We start from the raw sequence: 20,711 nt of genomic DNA, 5'->3' as shown, positions 1-20,711 counted from the left end.
TGATGACCAAGGAGCTCTCCAAACAGGTCAGGGACAAAGTTGTGGAGAAGTACAGATCAGGGTTGGGTTATAAAAAAATATCAGAAACTTTGAACATCCCATGGAGCACCGTTAAATCAATTATTAAAAAATAGAAAGAATATGGCACCACAACAAACCTGCCAAGAGAGGCCCGCCCACCAAAACTCACGGACCAGGCAAGGAGGGCATTAATCAGAGAGGCAAGAAAGAGACCAAAGATAACCCTGAAGGAGCTGCAAAGCTCCACAGCGGAGATTGGAGTATCTGTCCACGGGACCACTTTAAGCCGTACACTCCACAGAGCTGGGCTTTACGGAAGAGTGGCCAGAAAAAAGCCATTACTAAAATAAAAAAATAAGCAAACACATTCGGTGTTCACCAAAAGGCATGTGGGAGACTCCACAAACATATAGAAGAAGGTACTCTGGTAAGATGAGACTAAAATTGAGCTTTTTGGCCATCAAAGAAAACACTATGTCTAGCGCAAACCAAATACCTCTCAACTTGAAGGAGCTGGAGCAGTTTTGCCTTGAAGAATGGGCAAAAATCCCAGTGGCTAGATGTGCCAAGCTTACAAAGTGTTGACTTTGGGGGTGGGGGGGTGAATAGTTGTGCACGCTCAGGTTCTTTTTAAAATATTTATTTATTTATTTATTGTTTGTTTCACAATAAAAAATATTTTGCACCTTCAAAGTGGTAGGCTTGTTGTGTAAATCAAATGATACAAACCCCTCCCAAAAATATATTTTAATTCCAAGTTGTAAAGCAACAAAATGCCATGGGGTGTGAGAACTTTTGCAAGCCACTGTAGTCATACGCTTAGCATTTGGTCCCATGTTCCAATTACGCCATGACTACATCAAGCTTGTGACTCTACAAACTTGTTGGATGAATTTACTGTTTGTTTAGTTTGTGTTTTAGATGATTTTGTGCTCAATTTAAACTAATGGTAAATAATGTACTGTGTCATATTGGAGTCACTTTTACTGTAAATAAGGAGAGGTTAGCATATCTTGGGTATTCGTGCCTCTCTAACTTAGGTAAAAAGACAAATAATGTCCCGTTTGGAACACTGACACATAGAGCAATCAATCAGATTGGTTGGGCCTGGCTCCCCAGTTGGTGGGATTGTACCCACCCATGCCCACCCAGACCCACCCATGCCCACCCAGACCCACCCATGCCCACCCAGACCCAACCATGCCCACCCAGACCCACCCATGCCTACCCAGACCCACCCATGCCCACCCAGACCCACCCATGCCTACCCAGACCCACTCATGCCTAAGCCCCTGCCTCAGTGAAGAGACAGTACAACACCCTCCATCTTGCTGTTCTCTCTGTCCTCCATCTGTGTGAATTAATGAGTTATATTTTCACCTGCTACCATTGAAGCAGGCTGAAGTCAGAAGTTATATAGTCAGTACATAGCTATCACATAGATACTACATAGTTAACACATATTTAGTACATGGTCCATAGCTACTGGTGATTCTCTGATCCACCTCTACGCAGACGTCCCCATTCTGTATACTTCTGGCCCTTCTTTGGACACTGTGTTAACAAACCTCCAGATGAGCTTCAATGCCATACAACTCTCCTTCCGTGGCCTCCAACTGCTCTTAAATGCAAGTAAAACTAAATGCATGCTCTTCAACCGATCGCTGCTCGCACCTGCTTGCAGCTCACAGATCACTGCACCTGTACATAGCCCATCTGCAAATAGCCCATCTGTAAATAGCCCATCTGTAAATAGCCAATCCAACTACCTCATCCCCATACGTTTTTTTTTTGTTTGCTCCTTTGCATCTCTACTCTCTACTTGCACATTCATCTTCTGCACATCTATCACTCCGGTGTTTAATTGCTAAATTGTAATTATTTCACTATGGCCTATTTATTGCCTTACCTCCCTTATCTTTCCTCATTTACACACACTGTGTATAGACTTTTCTATTGTGTTATTGACTGTATGTTTGTTTATCCCATGTGTAACTCTGTGTTGTTGTATGTGTCAAACTGTTTTGCTTTATCTTGGCCAGGTCGCAGTTGTAAATGAGAACTTGTTCTCAACTGGCCTACCTGGTTAAATAAAGGTCAAATGTTTAAAAAATAGCTATAACAGGTTTAACAGGTACTGTACCTGTCGTGCTAACACCAGTAGAGTGATGAAGAAGATGAAGAGAGAAACAGAACCCATCGTCTTCAGATCCTTTAGAATGCCTGGCCTGAGGAGAGAGGGATGAGAGAGAGAGAGAGAGAGAGGGATGAGAGAGAAAAAGAGGAAAGAATGAAAACAAAACAATTCAAGTCTTTCACCACCATAAAGTGCTCTCTCTCTCTCTCTCTCTCTCTCTCTCTCTCTCTCTCTGCTCTCTCTCTCTCTCTCTCTCTCTCTGTCTGTTTGTCTCTCTCTCTCTCCCTCTCTGCTCTCTCTCTCTCTGTCTGTTTGTCTCTCTCTCTCTCTCTCTCTCTCTCTGTCTCTGTCTGTCTGTCTCTCTCTCTGTCTCTGTCTGTCTCTCTCTCTGTCTCTGTCTCTGTCTCTCTCTCTCTCTGTTCTCTGTTCTCTCTCTCTGTCTCTCTCTCTGTCTCTGTCTCTGTCTCTGTCTCTCTCTCTCTCTGTCTGTCTGTCTCTCTCTAACCGTCATTCATATCAGCAAAATAAATTCCACTCTATGAAGACAAAAACCCAATATCATAGAACCTGTCAGTCATGATCCGAACAACAATTACCCCGGCAACCGAGTTCTATTCCATAGTGACAACTTTTGATTGACAGTTGAAAGGAATAGTGCTTTGACAGACATTCCCTAATGACTTTGTCCGTGGCTCTGAATCCTGGCCTATTATTGCACAAATCACAGTAAGGGAAGAAACAGTGTTAACAGTGTGTGGGTGGGTGGGTGGGTTGGTTGGTTGGTTGGTTTCTGTGTGCTTGTGTGTGCATGTGTGTGTGCCTCAACCCTACACACACATGCACAGTCATTCCCTGAAGGCTGTATGTCTATGGCTTCTACCCTATATATTACATCAGGGCCGAAGGAAAGGAGCATTGTGTTAATAACAGGGTTTTCATAAAAGGAAAGCTGTCTCTCTAGCCTGTTCAGTGTGTGTGCATGTGTTTGTGTGTGTACCTGTCCAGTGTCTGTGTGCTATAGAGTGCAGTACTGTATCCGTCCAGCAGGTGTGCGTGTGTCTGGAGGATGATGATGTTGTAGGTCACCACGGCAACTAGCATGACAACCATCTTCAGCTCGTAGTTGATCCTCAGGAACACAGAACATGACACCAGACCCAGGATACAACAGTAGATAAAATACTACAGTGAGAGATACAGAGGGGTGGAGAGAGAGAGAGCACAAGAGAGAGAGCAAGAGAGAGAGAGAGAAAATGAGAAAAGGAGGGTGGAGAAGGAGGGTGGGAGTGAGAGAGAGAGAGAAAAGGGGGAGAGGGGAGAAAGAAAGAGAGAGAGAGAGGAGGCGGGAGAGGGTGGATGGGAGAGAGAAGAGAGGGAGAAAGAGGAGGGGAGAGAAGGGATGAGAAGTCAATAAAATATTTTATTGATATGCAGTGCCTTCAGAAAGTATTATAATGTCAATGTCAATGTGGATGTCAATGTGGAATTATGATTTTAGAAATTCTTACAAATGAATTAATAATGAAAAGCTGAAATGTCTTGAGTCAATAAATATTCAACCTCTTTGTTATGGTAAGCCTAAATAAGTTCAGGAGTAAAAATGTGTTCAATAAATCACATAATAAGTTGCATTCATTCACTCCGTGTGCAATACTAGTGTATGATTTTTGAATGACTACCTCATCTCTGTACCCCACATAATAATCTTAAAGTTCCCTCAGTCGAGTAGTGAATTTCAAACACAGATTCAACCCCAAAGACCAGGGAGGTTTTCCCAATGATTTGCCAAGAAGGGCACCTACTGGTAGATGGGTAAAATAAAAAGCAGACATTGAATATCCCTTTGAGCATGGTTTAGTTATTAATTACACTTTGGATGATGTATCAATACACCCAGTCACTACAAAGATACAGGTGTCCTTCCTAAATCAGTTGCCGGAGAGGAAGGAAACCGCTCAGGGATTTCACCATGAGGCCAATGGTGACTTTAAAACAGTTACAGAGTTTAATGGCTGTGATAGGAGAAAGCTGAGGATGGATCAACAACATTGTAGTTACTCCACAATACTAACCTAAATGACAGAGTGAAAAGAAGGAAGCCTGTACAGAATACAAATATTCCAAAACATGCACAAGGCACTAATGTAAAATTGCAAAAAATGTGACTAAGAAATGTACTTTATGCCCTGAATACAAAGCATCATGTTTGGGGAAAAACCAACAGAACACATCACTGAGTACCACTCTTCATATTTTCAAGCATGGTGGTGGCTGCATCATGTTATGGGTATGCTTGTCATCGGCAAGGACCAGGGAGTTAAAATAAATGGAATGGAGCTAAGCACAGGCAAAATCCTAGAGGAAAACCTTGTTCAGTCTGCTTTCCAACAGACACTGAGAGACAAATTCACCTTTCAGCAGGATAATAACCTAAAATAAGGCCAAATATACACTGAAGTATATTACCAAGCCAACATTGAATATTCATGAGTGGCCTAGTTACAGTTTTGACTTAAATCCGCTTGAAAATCTATGGCAAGACTTGAAAATGGCTGTCTCGCAATTATCAACAACCAACTTGACAGAGCTTGAAGAACTTTCAAAAATAATAACGTGTAATTATTGTACAATCCAGGTGTGCAAAGCTCTTAGAGACTTACTCAGAAAGACGCACAGCTGTAATCGCTGCCAAAGATAATTCAAACATGTATTGACTCTGGGGTGTGGATACTTATGTAAATGAGATATTTCTGTATTTCATTTGAAATAAATGTGAACTTTGTCATTATAGGTTATTTGTTGGAGATAGGTGAGAAAAACATGTATATCTAATCCATTTTGAATTCAGGCTGTAACACAACAAAATGTGAAATAAATCAAGGGATATAAAATCTTTCTGAAGGCTCTGTAGACAGATGGAGAGAGTCAAACAATAGACTAGACTCTACTTTATGAGTCTACATTAGCAAGCCATAACAACAGTTCCTCCCAAAAATGTCCAGTCAACATTTCCCCCCCCAAAACTATAATGGACATCATATATCCTGGCCTATAAAAAATGGAATATGGCTCTTCATGGGCTGGGGGAGTATTATGGTCCATTAAGGGCGAGCTGGGCCAACACAGGGCAATGGATCAGAACAAGTTACTGAACTAGAGGAAGGATGGTAGGGAGTGAAAGAAGGACGGAAGGAAGGAAGGAAGGAAGGAAGGAAGGAAGGAAGGAAGGAAGGAAGGAAGGAAGGAAGGAAGGAAGGAAGGAAAGAAAGAAAGAAGGAAAGAAGGAAAGAAAGGAAGGAAGGAAGGAAGGAAGGAAGGAAGGAAGGAAGGAAGGAAGGAAGGAAGGAAGGAAGGGTCAGCAATAAAGAGCGAAGTATATAGTATAACTGAATATGTGGAGAGCAGTGAATCAGGACTAGCTATTACTGGCTGAAGAGGGTAAACACCATTCATTTAGAAGATATGAGAAATGGGTCCGGGCTATTAGCAAAGAGAGGTGTCTCTATTAGCAAAGAGAAGTGAAAAAAAAGAGAGAAAAAATAAAGGAATAATACTGATGCAGAAAATAGAGGGAATTGGCTCCCAGTCAAGACTAATGGTGAAGGGAGATGTGTGAATGAAAGCCTGAACTAGAAGTAGGGGCCACATTAAATCAGATTGCGGGCTGTGAATGGCCACAGGAGCATATGCATCAGTGGTGAAAAGTGGATAACCACAATTATTCAAAAGAAATGGGTTCAGTGTATAAAGAAAAACTATTTATAAAATGGGGGATGAGATTGAGGTGTTGGACACTATGGAGGAGGGTCATGATGTGTAAGATATTATTGTTAACTATTAGATAAAGTTGTACACAGAAGGTAAAAAATAAAAATTAAAACTGTGTATGAAAATGGACTGGATCTGTTCATACATTTTTTTCAGTTCACATGAGTTCCTTGAGGTGTAAAACATCAGTAATGAGCTTGTCAAGCCCTATTCAGCAAGGCTGTTCTTTAGTGCTGATAAACACTAAATCAATACTAAATCTCAGGAGGACAGAGTTTTTGCTTCCTACAGACAGAGATGATCTTGCCACAGACGTAGCTAGGAGTGAGTGATTATGTAGGCTGTGTGTGAAGTGTGTGAAGCAAGGTGGGAAGACTAGGGCTGTCGCACAAGTAATTCAAACGCAATTGAGGGAAAAACAGTTGTGACACCACACCAGATGCAAGCCAGTTTCCCATGAACTTGAACTACTTTTGACTATTAAGATGAAGGAGAGGAGACACGGAGAGGAAGCCACTTTATACTATTGAGATACTATCCAAGTCAAAAAACAAGGCCACTTCTAGAGCCCTCTCAGTGTCACCACGACACATTGACAGCAGCACAGTGTCTCTCAGTTCTCTGTCAGCTGTTGTAAACCTGCTGTGAAAACACACAGAGTAGATCAACAGTCTACAGTCTACACAGTCACACACAAACGGATTGATTGTGATTGATGTAACGCAACGTTTATGATAGACGATGTAAACAAACATTACTTTTGTGGCCCTGGTTAAAGAAATATGAGTGTTGACTTTAAATGGTTTACAAAGGAGGGACTTTTCTACTATGAACTAATAAAAACGGAACGCTAGTGACGAACACTAACTTAATGAAATCCAATATTGGAACCATGGAATAATCCCCAAAATTCAGACTCTTCATGAAAGGAAAGCAAAAGCTAATTTTTCACCTGAAGTATTATAAATATTTGAAACCCAGGTATGACCCAGAGTAGATGTTAGTGGCGTAGCCAGACATTAGTTGGGTGAAAAAAAGTACCAATATATACAGTACCAGTCAAAAGTTAGGACACACCTACTCATTCAAGGGTTTTTCTTTATTTGTACTATTTTCTGCATTAAAAAATAATAGTGAAGACATCAAAACCATGAAATAACACAAATTGAATCATATAGTAACCAAAAAGTGTTAAACAAATTAGATTATTCAAAGTAGCCACCCCTTGCCTTTGATGACAACTTTGCACACTCTTGGCATTCTCTCAACCAGCTTCATGAGGAATGCTTTTCCAATAGTCTTGAAGGAGTTCCCACATATGCTGAGCACTTACTGTCTGCTTTTTCTTCACTCCGCAGACCAACTCATCCCAAACCATCTCAATTTGGTTGAGGTCGGTTGATTGTGGAGGCCAGGTCATCTGACGCAACACTCCATCACTCTCCTTCTTTGTCACGTAGCCCTTACACAGTGTGTTTTGGGTCATTGTCCTGTTGAAAAACAAATGATAGTCCCACGAAGCGCAAACCAGATGGGATGGCGTATCGCTGCAGAATGCTGTGGTAGCCATGCTGGTTAAGTGGGCCATGAATTCTAAATAAATCACCAACAGTGTCACCAGAAAAGCACCCCCACACCATCACACCTCCTCCATGCTTCACGGTGGGAACCACACATGCGGAGATCATCCGTTCACCTCCTCTGTGTCTCCCAAAGACACGGCGGTTGGAACCAAAAATCTCTAATTTGGACTCATCAGACCAAAGGACAGATTTCCACCGGTCTTATGTCCATTGCTCGTATTTCTTGGCCCAAGCAAGTCTCTTCTTATTATTGGTGTCCTTTAGTAGTGGTTTCTTTGCAGCAATCTGACCATGGCCTGATTCACACAGTCTCCTCTGAACAATTGATGTTGAGATGTGTTTGTTACTTGAACTCTTTGAAGCATGTATTTGGGCTGCAATCTGAGGTGCAGTTAACTCTAATGAACTTATCCTCTGCAGCAGAAGTAACTCTGGGTCTTCCTTTCCTGTGGTGGTCCTCATGAGAGCCAGTTTCATCATAGCGCTTGATGGTTTTTCCAAGTTCTTGAAATGTTCAGTATTAACTGACCTTCATGTCTTAAAGTAATGTATGTTTCTCTTTGCTTATTTGAGCTCTTCTTGCCACAATATGGACTTGGTCTTTTACCAAATAAGGCTATCTTCTGTATACCACCCCTACTTTGTCACAACACAACTGATTGGCTCAAACGCATTAAGCTGTCATCAAGGCAAAGGGTGGCTACTTTGAAGAATCTAAAATCTAAAATATATTTGGATTATTTAACACTTTTTTTGGTTATATAGCCACATAAGCACAGTGACATGGTGCATATAGCCATAGAAGCACAGTGACATGGTGCATATAGCCATAGAAGCACAGTGACATGGTGCATATAGCCATAGAAGCACAGTGACATGGTGCATATAGCCATAGAAGCACAGTGGCATGGTGCATATAGCCATAGAAGCACAGTGACATGGTGCATATAGCCATAGAAGCACAGTGGCATGGTGCATATAGCCATAGAAGCACAGTGACATGGTGCATATAGTCATAGAAGCACAGTGACATGGTGCATATAGCCATAGAAGCACAGTGACATGGTGCATATAGCCATAGAAGCACAGTGACATGGTGCATATAGCCATAGAAGCACAGTGACATGGTGCATATAGCCATAGAAGCACAGTGACATGGTGCATATAGCCATAGAAGCACAGTGACATGGTGCATATAGCCATAGAAGCACAGTGGCATGGTGCATATAGCCATAGAAGGACAGTGACATGGTGCATATAGCCATAGAAGCACAGTGACATGGTGCATATAGCCATAGAAGCACACTGACATGGTGCATATAGTCATAGAAGCACAGTGACATGGTGCCTATAGCCATAGAAGCACAGTGACATGGTGCATATAGCCATAGAAGCACAGTGACATGGTGCATATAGTCATAGAAGCACAGTGACATGGTGCATATAGTCATAGAAGCACAGTGACATGGTGCCTATAGCCATATAAGCACAGTGACATGGTGCATATAGCCTTAGAAGCACAGTGACATGGGGAATATAGTCATGGAAGCACAGTGACATGGTGCATATAGTCATAAAAGCACAGTGACATGGTGCCTATAGCCATATAAGCACAGTGACATGGTGCCTATAGCCATAGAAGCACAGTGACATGGTGCATATAGTCATAGAAGAACAGTGACATGGTGCCTATAGCCATAGAAGCACAGTGACATGGTGCATATAGCCATAGAAGAACAGTGACATGGTGCATATAGTCATAGAAGCACTGTGACATGGTGCATATAGTCTTAGAAGCACAGTGACATGGTGCATATAGCCATAGAAGCACAGTGACATGGTGCATATAGTCATAGAAGCACAGTGACATGGTGCATATAGCCATAGAAGCACAGTGACATGGTGCATATAGTCATAGAAGCACAGTGACATGGTGCATATAGTCATAGAAGCACAGTGACATGGTGCATATAGCCATGGAAGCACAGTGACATGGTGCATATAGTCATAGAAGCACAGTGACATGGTGCATATAGCCATAGAAGCACAGTGACATGGTGCATATAGTCATAGAAGCACAGTGACATGGTGCATATAGCCATAGAAGCACAGTGACATGGTGCATATAGCCATAGAAGCACAGTGACATTGTGCATATAGCCATAGAAGCACAGTGACATGGTGCATACAGCCATAGAAGGACAGTGACATGGTGCATATAGACATAGAAGCACAGTGGCATGGTGCATATAGTCATAGAAGCACAGTGACATGGTGCATATAGTCATAGAAGCACAGTGACATGGTGCATATAGCCATAGAAGCACAGTGACATGGTGCATATAGCCATAGAAGCACAGTGACATGGTGCATATAGCCATAGAAGCACAGTGACATGGTGCCTATAGCCATAGAAGCACAGTGACATGGTGCATATAGCCATAGAAGCACAGTGACATGGTGCCTATAGCCATAGAAGCACAGTGACATGGTGCATATAGCCATAGAAGCACAGTGACATGGTGCATATAGCCATAGAAGCACAGTGACATGGTGCATATAGCCATATAAGCACAGTGACATGGTGCATATAGTCCTAGATGCACAGTGACATGGTGCATATAGCCATAGAAGCACAGTGACATGGTGCATATAGTCATAGAAGCACAGTGACATGGTGCATATAGCCATAGAAGCACAGTGGCATGGTGCATATAGCCATAGAAGCACAGTGACATGGTGCATATAGCCATAGAAGCACAGTGACATGGTGCATATAGCCATAGAAGCACAGTGACGTGGTGCATATAGCCATAGAAGGACAGTGACATGGTGCATATAGCCATAGAAGCACAGTGACATGGTGCATATAGCCATAGAAGCACACTGACATGGTGCATATAGTCATAGAAGCACAGTGACATGGTGCCTATAGCCATAGAAGCACAGTGACATGGTGCATATAGTCATAGAAGCACAGTGACATGGTGCATATCGCCATAGAAGCACAGTGACATGGTGCATATAGCCATAGAAGCACAGTGACATGGTGCATATAGCCATAGAAGCACAGTGACGTGGTGCATATAGCCATAGAAGGACAGTGACATGGTGCATATAGCCATAGAAGCACAGTGACATGGTGCATATAGCCATAGAAGCACACTGACATGGTGCATATAGTCATAGAAGCACAGTGACATGGTGCCTATAGCCATAGAAGCACAGTGACATGGTGCATATAGCCATAGAAGCACAGTGACATGGTGCATATAGTCATAGAAGCACAGTGACATGGTGCATATAGCCATAGAAGCACAGTGGCATGGTGCATATAGCCATAGAAGGACAGTGACATGGTGCATATAGCCATAGAAGCACAGTGACATGGTGCATATAGCCATAGAAGCACACTGACATGGTGCATATAGTCATAGAAGCACAGTGACATGGTGCCTATAGCCATAGAAGCACAGTGACATGGTGCATATAGCCATAGAAGCACAGTGACATGGTGCATATAGTCATAGAAGCACAGTGACATGGTGCATATAGTCATAGAAGCACAGTGACATGGTGCCTATAGCCATATAAGCACAGTGACATGGTGCATATAGCCTTAGAAGAACAGTGACATGGTGAATATAGTCATGGAAGCACAGTGACATGGTGCATATAGTCATAAAAGCACAGTGACATGGTGCCTATAGCCATATAAGCACAGTGACATGGTGCCTATAGCCATAGAAGCACAGTGACATGGTGCATATAGTCATAGAAGAACAGTGACATGGTGCCTATAGCCATAGAAGCACAGTGACATGGTGCATATAGCCATAGAAGAACAGTGACATGGTGCATATAGTCATAGAAGCACTGTGACATGGTGCATATAGTCTTAGAAGCACAGTGACATGGTGCATATAGCCATAGAAGCACAGTGACATGGTGCATATAGTCATAGAAGCACAGTGACATGGTGCATATAGCCATAGAAGCACAGTGACATGGTGCATATAGTCATAGAAGCACAGTGACATGGTGCATATAGTCATAGAAGCACAGTGACATGGTGCATATAGCCATAGAAGCACAGTGACATGGTGCATATAGCCATAGAAGCACAGTGACATGGTGCATATAGCCATAGAAGCACAGTGACATGGTGCCTATAGCCATAGAAGCACAGTGACATGGTGCATATAGCCATAGAAGCACAGTGACATGGTGCCTATAGCCATAGAAGCACAGTGACATGGTGCATATAGCCATAGAAGCACAGTGACATGGTGCATATAGCCATAGAAGCACAGTGACATGGTGCATATAGCCATATAAGCACAGTGACATGGTGCATATAGTCCTAGATGCACAGTGACATGGTGCATATAGCCATAGAAGCACAGTGACATGGTGCATATAGTCATAGAAGCACAGTGACATGGTGCATATAGCCATAGAAGCACAGTGGCATGGTGCATATAGCCATAGAAGCACAGTGACATGGTGCATATAGCCATAGAAGCACAGTGACATGGTGCATATAGCCATAGAAGCACAGTGACGTGGTGCATATAGCCATAGAAGGACAGTGACATGGTGCATATAGCCATAGAAGCACAGTGACATGGTGCATATAGCCATAGAAGCACACTGACATGGTGCATATAGTCATAGAAGCACAGTGACATGGTGCCTATAGCCATAGAAGCACAGTGACATGGTGCATATAGTCATAGAAGCACAGTGACATGGTGCATATCGCCATAGAAGCACAGTGACATGGTGCATATAGCCATAGAAGCACAGTGACATGGTGCATATAGCCATAGAAGCACAGTGACGTGGTGCATATAGCCATAGAAGGACAGTGACATGGTGCATATAGCCATAGAAGCACAGTGACATGGTGCATATAGCCATAGAAGCACACTGACATGGTGCATATAGTCATAGAAGCACAGTGACATGGTGCCTATAGCCATAGAAGCACAGTGACATGGTGCATATAGCCATAGAAGCACAGTGACATGGTGCATATAGTCATAGAAGCACAGTGACATGGTGCATATAGTCATAGAAGCACAGTGACATGGTGCCTATAGCCATATAAGCACAGTGACATGGTGCATATAGCCTTAGAAGCACAGTGACATGGTGCATATAGTCATAGAAGAACAGTGACATGGTGCATATAGTCATAGAAGCACAGTGACATGGTGCCTATAGCCATATAAGCACAGTGACATGGTGCCTATAGCCATAGAAGCACAGTGACATGGTGCATATAGTCATAGAAGAACAGTGACATGGTGCCTATAGCCATAGAAGCACAGTGACATGGTGCATATAGCCATAGAAGCACAGTGACATGGTGCATATAGTCATAGAAGGACAATGACATGGTGCATATAGTCATAGAAGCACAGTGACATGGTGCATATAGCCATAGAAGCACTGTGACATGGTGCATATAGTCTTAGAAGCACAGTGACATGGTGCATATAGCCATAGAAGCACAGTGACATGGTGCATATAGTCATAGAAGCACAGTGACATGGTGCATATAGCCATAGAAGCACAGTGACATGGTGCATATAGTCATAGAAGCACAGTGACATGGTGCATATAGTCATAGAAGCACAGTGACATGGTGCATATAGCCATGGAAGCACAGTGACATGGTGCATATAGTCATAGAAGCACAGTGACATGGTGCATATAGTCATAGAAGAACAGTGACATGGTGCATATAGTCATAGAAGCACAGTGACATGGTGCCTATAGCCATATAAGCACAGTGACATGGTGCCTATAGCCATAGAAGCACAGTGACATGGTGCATATAGTCATAGAAGAACAGTGACATGGTGCCTATAGCCATAGAAGCACAGTGACATGGTGCATATAGCCATAGAAGCACAGTGACATGGTGCATATAGTCATAGAAGGACAATGACATGGTGCATATAGTCATAGAAGCACAGTGACATGGTGCATATAGCCATAGAAGCACTGTGACATGGTGCATATAGTCTTAGAAGCACAGTGACATGGTGCATATAGCCATAGAAGCACAGTGACATGGTGCATATAGTCATAGAAGCACAGTGACATGGTGCATATAGCCATAGAAGCACAGTGACATGGTGCATATAGTCATAGAAGCACAGTGACATGGTGCATATAGTCATAGAAGCACAGTGACATGGTGCATATAGCCATGGAAGCACAGTGACATGGTGCATATAGTCATAGAAGCACAGTGACATGGTGCATATAGCCATAGAAGCACAGTGACATGGTGCATATAGTCATAGAAGCACAGTGACATGGTGCATATAGTCATAGAAGCACAGTGACATGGTGCATATAGTCATAGAAGCACACTGACATGGTGTATATAGCCATAGAAGGACAGTGACATGGTGCATATAGTCATAGAAGCACAGTGACATGGTGCATATAGTCATAGAAGCACAGTGACATGGTGCATATAGCCATAGAAGCACAGTGACATGGTGCATATAGCCATAGAAGCACAGTGACGTGATGCATATAGCCATAGAAGCACAGTGACATGGTGCATATAGTCATAGAAGGACAGTGACATGGTGCCTATAGTCATAGAAGGACAGTGACATGGTGCCTATAGCCATAGAAGCACAGTGACGTGGTGCATATAGCCATAGAAGCACAGTGACATGGTGCATATAGTCATAGAAGGACAGTGACATGGTGCATATAGCCATAGAAGCACAGTGACATGGTGCATATAGTCATAGAAGGACAGTGACATATCCCACTGGACACAGACATCAATTCAAATCAAATCAAATTGTATGTGTTACATGCGCCGAATACGACAGGTGTAAACCTTACCGTGACATGCTGACTTACAAACACTGAACCAACAATCAGGTTCAAGAAATAAAGTTAAGAAAATATTTACTAAATAAACTGAAGTAAAAAAGAGAATAAAAAAATAACACAATAAAATAACACTAACGAGGCTATATTCAGGGAGTACCGGTACCAAATCAATGTGCAGGGGTACAGGTTAGTCAAGGTCATTTGTAAATGTAGGTGGGGGTAAAGTGACTTTGCATAAATAATGAATAGCGAATAGCAGCAGTGTAAAAACAAAGGGGGAGGGTGTCAATGTAAATAGTCCGGGTGGCTATTTAATTAATTGTTCAGCAGTCTTGTAGCTTGGGGGTAGAAGCTAGAACAGCAAAGGACAGTGTGAAGATACTGGAGGAAACAGTTACAAACGTATCTATAAACACAATAAAATGAGTCCTATATCAGCATAACCTGAAAGGCCGCTCAGCAAGGAAGAAGCCACTGCTCCAAAACCGCCATAAAAATGCCAGACTACGGTTTGCAACTGCACACGGGGACAAAGATGGTACTTTTTGGAGAAAGACCTATGGTCTGATGAAACAAAAATAGAACTGTTAATGACCATCATTATGTTTGGAGGAAAAAGGGGGAGGCTTGCAAGCCGAAGAACACCATCCCAACCGTGAAGCACGGGCGTGGCAGCATCATGTTGTCGGGGTGCTTTGCTGCAGGAGGGACTGGTACACTTCACAAAATAGATGGCATCATGAGGGATGAAAATTAGGTGGATATATTGAAGCAACATCTCAAGACATCAGTCAGGAAGTTAAAGCTTGCTCACAAATGGGTCTTCCAAATGGACTATGACTCCAAACAAACATCCAAAGTTGTTGCAAAATGGCTGAAGGACAGCAAAGTCAAGGTATTGGAGTGGCCATCACAAAGCCCTGACCTCAATCCTATAGAAAATATGTAGGCAGACCTGAAAAAGCATGTGCGAGCAAGGAGGCCTACAAACCTGACTCTGTTACACCAGCTCTGTCAGTAGGAATGGGCCAAAATTCACCCAACTTATTGTGGAAGCTTGTGGAAGGCTATCCGAAACGTTTGACCCAAGTTAAACAATGTAAAGGAAATGCTACCAAATACTAACGTAAACTTCTGACCCACTGGGAATGTGATGAAAGAAATAAAAGCTGAAATAAATCATTCTCTCTACTATTATCCTGACATTTCACATTCTTAAAATAAAGTGGTGATCCTAACTGACCTAAAACAGGGAATTTTTACTTGGATTAAATGTCAGGAATTGTGAAAAACTGAGTTTAAATGTATTTGGCTAAGGTGTATGTAAACTTCCGACTTCAACTGTAGGTCCTGGATGGCAAGAAGCTTGGCCCCACTGATGTACTGGGCCGTACACACTACCCTCTGTAGTGACTAAAGGTTGGATGCCGAGCAGTTGCTATACCAGGCGCTGATGCAACCGGTCAGGATTGTTAGGTTCTTATTTTTCAGAGTAAATAACCCACGGACACTAGAGAGGTTAATAACCCACGGACACCCAAAGGTTCTGTACAGCTGTAATCAGACCGCAAAACATTTTTCTCCATCACAGTTATATACATCCTACTTAAGACATTCCCTCTCTCCATCCTTAGTTTATGCCCAACAGGAACAAGGTAACCAGATACTAAATCCTGATTACTCCCTTAAGGGGAACTGACCTCACCCCTCACCTCCTGACCTCAACCCCTCCTTCAACAAATCCACACATATCCATCTGTCTTCCCTATATCAACACGTCGCTCTCCTCTCCTCCATCAAACACATTCCTAAGCCTTCTGGCTTTCTACAGACTCTTTCTATTCAAAGCTTCCTCTCTATCATTTATTTAATATCTCAATGTTCAAAGTTTAGCCGATTCCAACAGGATGCTCCTGGTGGTGCAACTTTTGGGGATCTGGAGACCCATGCCAAGGTCTGTAATACCAACTTGTTTCAAGCAGACCCCCATAGTCCCTGTGCCCAAGAACACCAAGGTAACCTGCCTAAATGACTTTCACCCCTTAGAACTCACATCTATAGCCATGACAGGTTTTGAAAGGCTGGTCATGGCTCACATCAACACCATCATCCCAGACACCCTGGACCCATTCCAATTCACATACCACCCCAACAGATCAAAATCAAGATCTATTGCACTCCATACTACCCTCACCCACCTGGACAAAAGGAATACCCATGTAAGAATGCTGTTCATTGACTACAGCGCAGCATTCAACACCATCGTCTCCTCCAAACTCATCATCAAACTCAGGACCCTTTGACTGAACACCTCCCTTTGCAACCGCATCCTGGACTTCCTGACGGGCCTCCCCCAAGCGGTGAGGGTAGACAACAACACATCCGCCACACTGAGCATCAACACGGGGGCCCCTCAGGGGTGTGTGTTTAATCCCCTCCAGTAATCCCTGTTCACCCACGACTCCAACACCATCATACATTTCCCCCATTATTTTACCAGGTAAGCTGACTGAGGACACATTCTCATTTTCAGCAACAACCAAAGGAATAGTTACAGGGGAGCGCATGACTCCAACACCATCGTCACATTTGCTGACGACACAACAGTACTGGTACTCCCTGTATATAGCCATGTTATTTGTATATTTCTATAACTATGCATTGTTGGAAAAGGAGCCGAAAGTAAGCGTTTCACTGTTAGTCTACACCTGTTATTTACAAAGCATGTGACAAATGACATTTTATTGATTTGACTGACAAGTAGAGAGCATACATTTTTTTAAACAGATTTTCCAGTTTGATTGGACTTGGGCTTGGCTTCCCTGTGGGTGGCCCACCTGTGCCTACACGGCTGGTAGATGTACTCACAGGTAAGTAGAACTTATTTCCATCTGTGAGGTGGGTGTGGCTGTGGGAGCTGAGAATGCTGTCATTGGTCAGGTTCATGGTAGGGTGTGTGGTCAAAACCTCATCTTCCAGGAAGAACTGGAAAGAGGTTTTTGAAGAGAGAAAGAAGAGAAGTTAGATTTTTAGCCCCACTAGGCTGTATTCCAGTGTGATCTACCAGTGGAATGACATTCATTACATTGCAAGTACTATTTCGATGGCTATAACGGAAGACTCGCCTGCCAGTTTTGCCTGGCACATCCTCTACACTCACGCGCGCGCGCACACACACACACACACACCATGTTGAACACAGCCATGACCAGTATAAGAGCGGTGGTTGTCATGGTGAGGACCAATCGGAGCCAGGGTTTGTTGGCGATGATGATGCGTGAGGAAGTAGGGAGCCAGGGGAGAGAGCACCACAATCCTTTACCTCCCTGCTGAGAGAGACAGAGAGAGAGAGGGAGGAAGGAAGGAAGGAAGGAAGAAAGGGAGGGAGAGAGAGAGAGAGGGGACAGTGAGACAAGCAGGGGGACAGATAAAATGACAATGGGACAGGGAAAAGAGATCAGAATAGTGAGTAAAATCTTAAGTAGAGAGAAAGAGACCAGAGACAGAGAGACCAGAGACAGAGAAAGAGAGAGAGACCAGAGACAGAGATACCAGAGAAAGAGAGACCAGAGAAAGAGAGACCATAGCTACCGTTTTACGGGCTCCTGACCAACTCTGTAATTTTATGGGGCTTTTTTTTTGGATGATCTTAATTGTACATAATGTTTCTGCCATCGTTTCCTATGACCGAAAAGAGCTTCTGGACATCAGAACAGTGACCACTAATCTCGATTTGGATGAAGATTTCTACTTTACAATTACATAAATCCTATCAACGGGACGTGAAGAACTGTAATATCCTATGTTTCTCGGAGTTGTGGCTGAATAAGGACATGGATAATATGCATCGGCACGACAGGACGGCAGCGTCGGGTAAGCTCAAGGTGGGAGGTTTTGCTCGCCGGAGTTAGAATAGCTTATGATAAGCTGTAAACCATACAATTGACCAAAATAGTTTTCATCTATATTTTTCGTAGCTCTCTATTTACCACCACAAACTGGTGCTGTCAATAAGACCACACTCAATGAGCTGTATAGGGAATAAGCAAACAAGAAAATACTTATCCAGAGGCAGCGCTCCTAGTGGTCGGTGATATTAATGCAGGAAAACAGAAATCTGTTTTACCTCATTTCTACCAGCATGTCACCTGTGCAACTAAAGGCAAAAAACTCTAGATCATCTTTATTCCACATACAAAGCTCTCCCTGGCCCTCCATTTGGCAAATATGACCACAAAATGCTCTACATGGTCAATCCGATGTCTGCAGTGGCCACACAGCCTTTACTACAATATGACTTCTGCAGAAGTCAGGGCATTTATACTTCTTGTGCTTCGCGTAGCAGAGCAGAGCTGTTGTGAAGGAAGTTGTCAAGGAAGTGAGGTCCAACACCACCAACCGTCAACCAAACATGTCAATGCAGAGCTATACGGAGCATTCCGCATTGTTACAACATTTTTGAGACACACGGCGCTGCGTCACACCCTCAATACGGAGCCTCCGACCACATTTTTGGATCAAGCATAAATTGCCTTTAACTCTATCCTCATGATTCCTGCTTACAAGCAAAAACTCAAACAGTACCAGTGACACGCTGAATACGAAGGTGGTACGATGAAGTGGATGCTGAGCTACAGGACTGTTTTGCTAGCACATACTGGAATGTGTTCCGGGATTCATCCGATGACATTGAGAAGTTTACCACATCAGTCACCAGCTTCATTAATAAGTGCATTGATGATGTCGTCCCCATAGTGACGGTATGTACATATCCCAACCAGAAGCCATGGATTACAGGCAACATCTTGGCCTGAGCTAAAGGCTAGAGCTGCAGCTTTCAAGGAGCAGGACACTTATCTGGATGCTTCTAAGAAATCCCGCTACCCTCCAATGAAACTACTACTACGCCGGCTCTGAGAATGTGGCAGGGCTTACAAACTATCATTGAAGCTGATTACGTTCTCTGTAGCCCGTTGTACGACCTGTAGCCCTTTCCTGCAGTCAATTACCAAAAGTGCCCTCTTTGGCCTCATGGGTGGAATGTTCATATTTTTAAAATGATGAAAATCCCGTGTTTCTATGTCAAACACTTTTGTTATATTTCAGTCTTATGTGATGAATATAAAGTGTAATATTGGAATGCAACCTCAAAATGTTATGCATTTCAACTGTATATCAGACATGGTACAGGTGTCTTCCTTTTTGAGGTAGGGAAATAAAGTACTTGTGTTTCAAAGTAGATTTGTTTAAGACTACTAATAATCACTCTGTGTGACCCTGATTTAATCTATGCAGTAAAAGGTTAAACAGGTTAACATTCACAAGACCACAGGGCCAGACGAATTACAGCTGGCAAGTGTTTTCACTGACATTTTCAACCTCTCCCTGGCCAAGTCTGTAGTACCTACATGCTCAAGCAGACCACCATAGTCCCTGTGCCCAAAAATGCTACAATAACCTGTATAAATGACTATCGCCTCATAGCACTCACATCTGTAGCCAAGAAGTGCTTGAAATGCTGGTCATGGCTCACATCAACACCATCATCTCAGACACCCTGGACCCACTCCAATTTGGATACCGCCCCAACATATCCACAGATGACAATCTCTATTGCACTCCACACTGCTCTCTCCTACCTGGACAAGAGGAACACCTATGTGAGAATGCTGTTCATTGACTACAGCTCAGCGTTAAACACCATAGTGCCCTCCAAGCTCATCACAAAGCTAAGGACCCTGTAACTGAACACTTCCCTCTGCAACTGGATCCTGGACTTCCTGACTGCCCCCCCCCCCCCCCCTCCCCCAGGTGGTAAGGGTAGGCAACAGCACACCTGCCATGCTGACCCTCAACCCAGGGGCCCCTCAGGGGAGAGTGCTTAGTACCCTCCTATACTCCCTATTCACCCACGACTCCAACACCATCATACATTTCCCCCCCCCTTATTTTCCCAGGTAAGTTGATTGAGGACACATTCTCATTTTCAGCAACAACCAAGGGAATAGTTACAGGGGAGCACATGACTCCAACACCATCATCAAATTTGCTGACGACACAACAGTACTGGTACTCCCTGTATATAGCCAGGGGAATAGTTATAGGGGAGCGGGAGGGGATGAATGAGCCAATTGGAAGCTGGGGATGACTAGGTTGCCTTGATGGTATGAGGGCCAGATTGGGAATGTAGCCAGGACACCACGGTTAACACCCCTACTCTTACGATAAGTGCCATGGGATCTTTAGTGTCCACAAAGAGTCAGGACACCCGTTTAACGTCCCATCCGAAAGACATCACCTTACGCAGGGCAATGTCCCAATCACTGGCC

General features: G+C 43.3%; 1 protein-coding gene across 3 annotated transcripts in view; it reads right to left on the bottom strand.

The window, feature by feature from the left end:
* Nucleotides 1-20,711, bottom strand: part of LOC110496472 (adenylate cyclase type 2) — a 93,630-nt gene that overhangs the window by 16,122 nt on the left and 56,797 nt on the right. For 2 of the 3 annotated variants that reach the window (XM_036953053.1, XM_036953050.1), the window contains exons 16-19: nt 17,571-17,711; nt 17,251-17,367; nt 3,156-3,340; nt 2,165-2,249 (exon numbers count right to left, since the gene is read on the bottom strand). In XM_036953053.1, the coding sequence (XP_036808948.1) occupies nt 2,165-2,249; nt 3,156-3,340; nt 17,251-17,367; nt 17,571-17,711 (528 nt within the window). The remainder of the gene's footprint in view (nt 1-2,164; nt 2,250-3,155; nt 3,341-17,250; nt 17,368-17,570; nt 17,712-20,711) is intronic. The other variant, XM_036953052.1, reaches the window with a different exon arrangement.

Source organism: Oncorhynchus mykiss, chromosome 18, assembly GCF_013265735.2.
Source record: "Oncorhynchus mykiss isolate Arlee chromosome 18, USDA_OmykA_1.1, whole genome shotgun sequence".
Taxonomy (NCBI): domain Eukaryota; kingdom Metazoa; phylum Chordata; class Actinopteri; order Salmoniformes; family Salmonidae; genus Oncorhynchus; species Oncorhynchus mykiss.
Note: the sequence above shows the minus strand (reverse complement) of the source record. Positions and strands in the feature narration are given on the sequence as shown.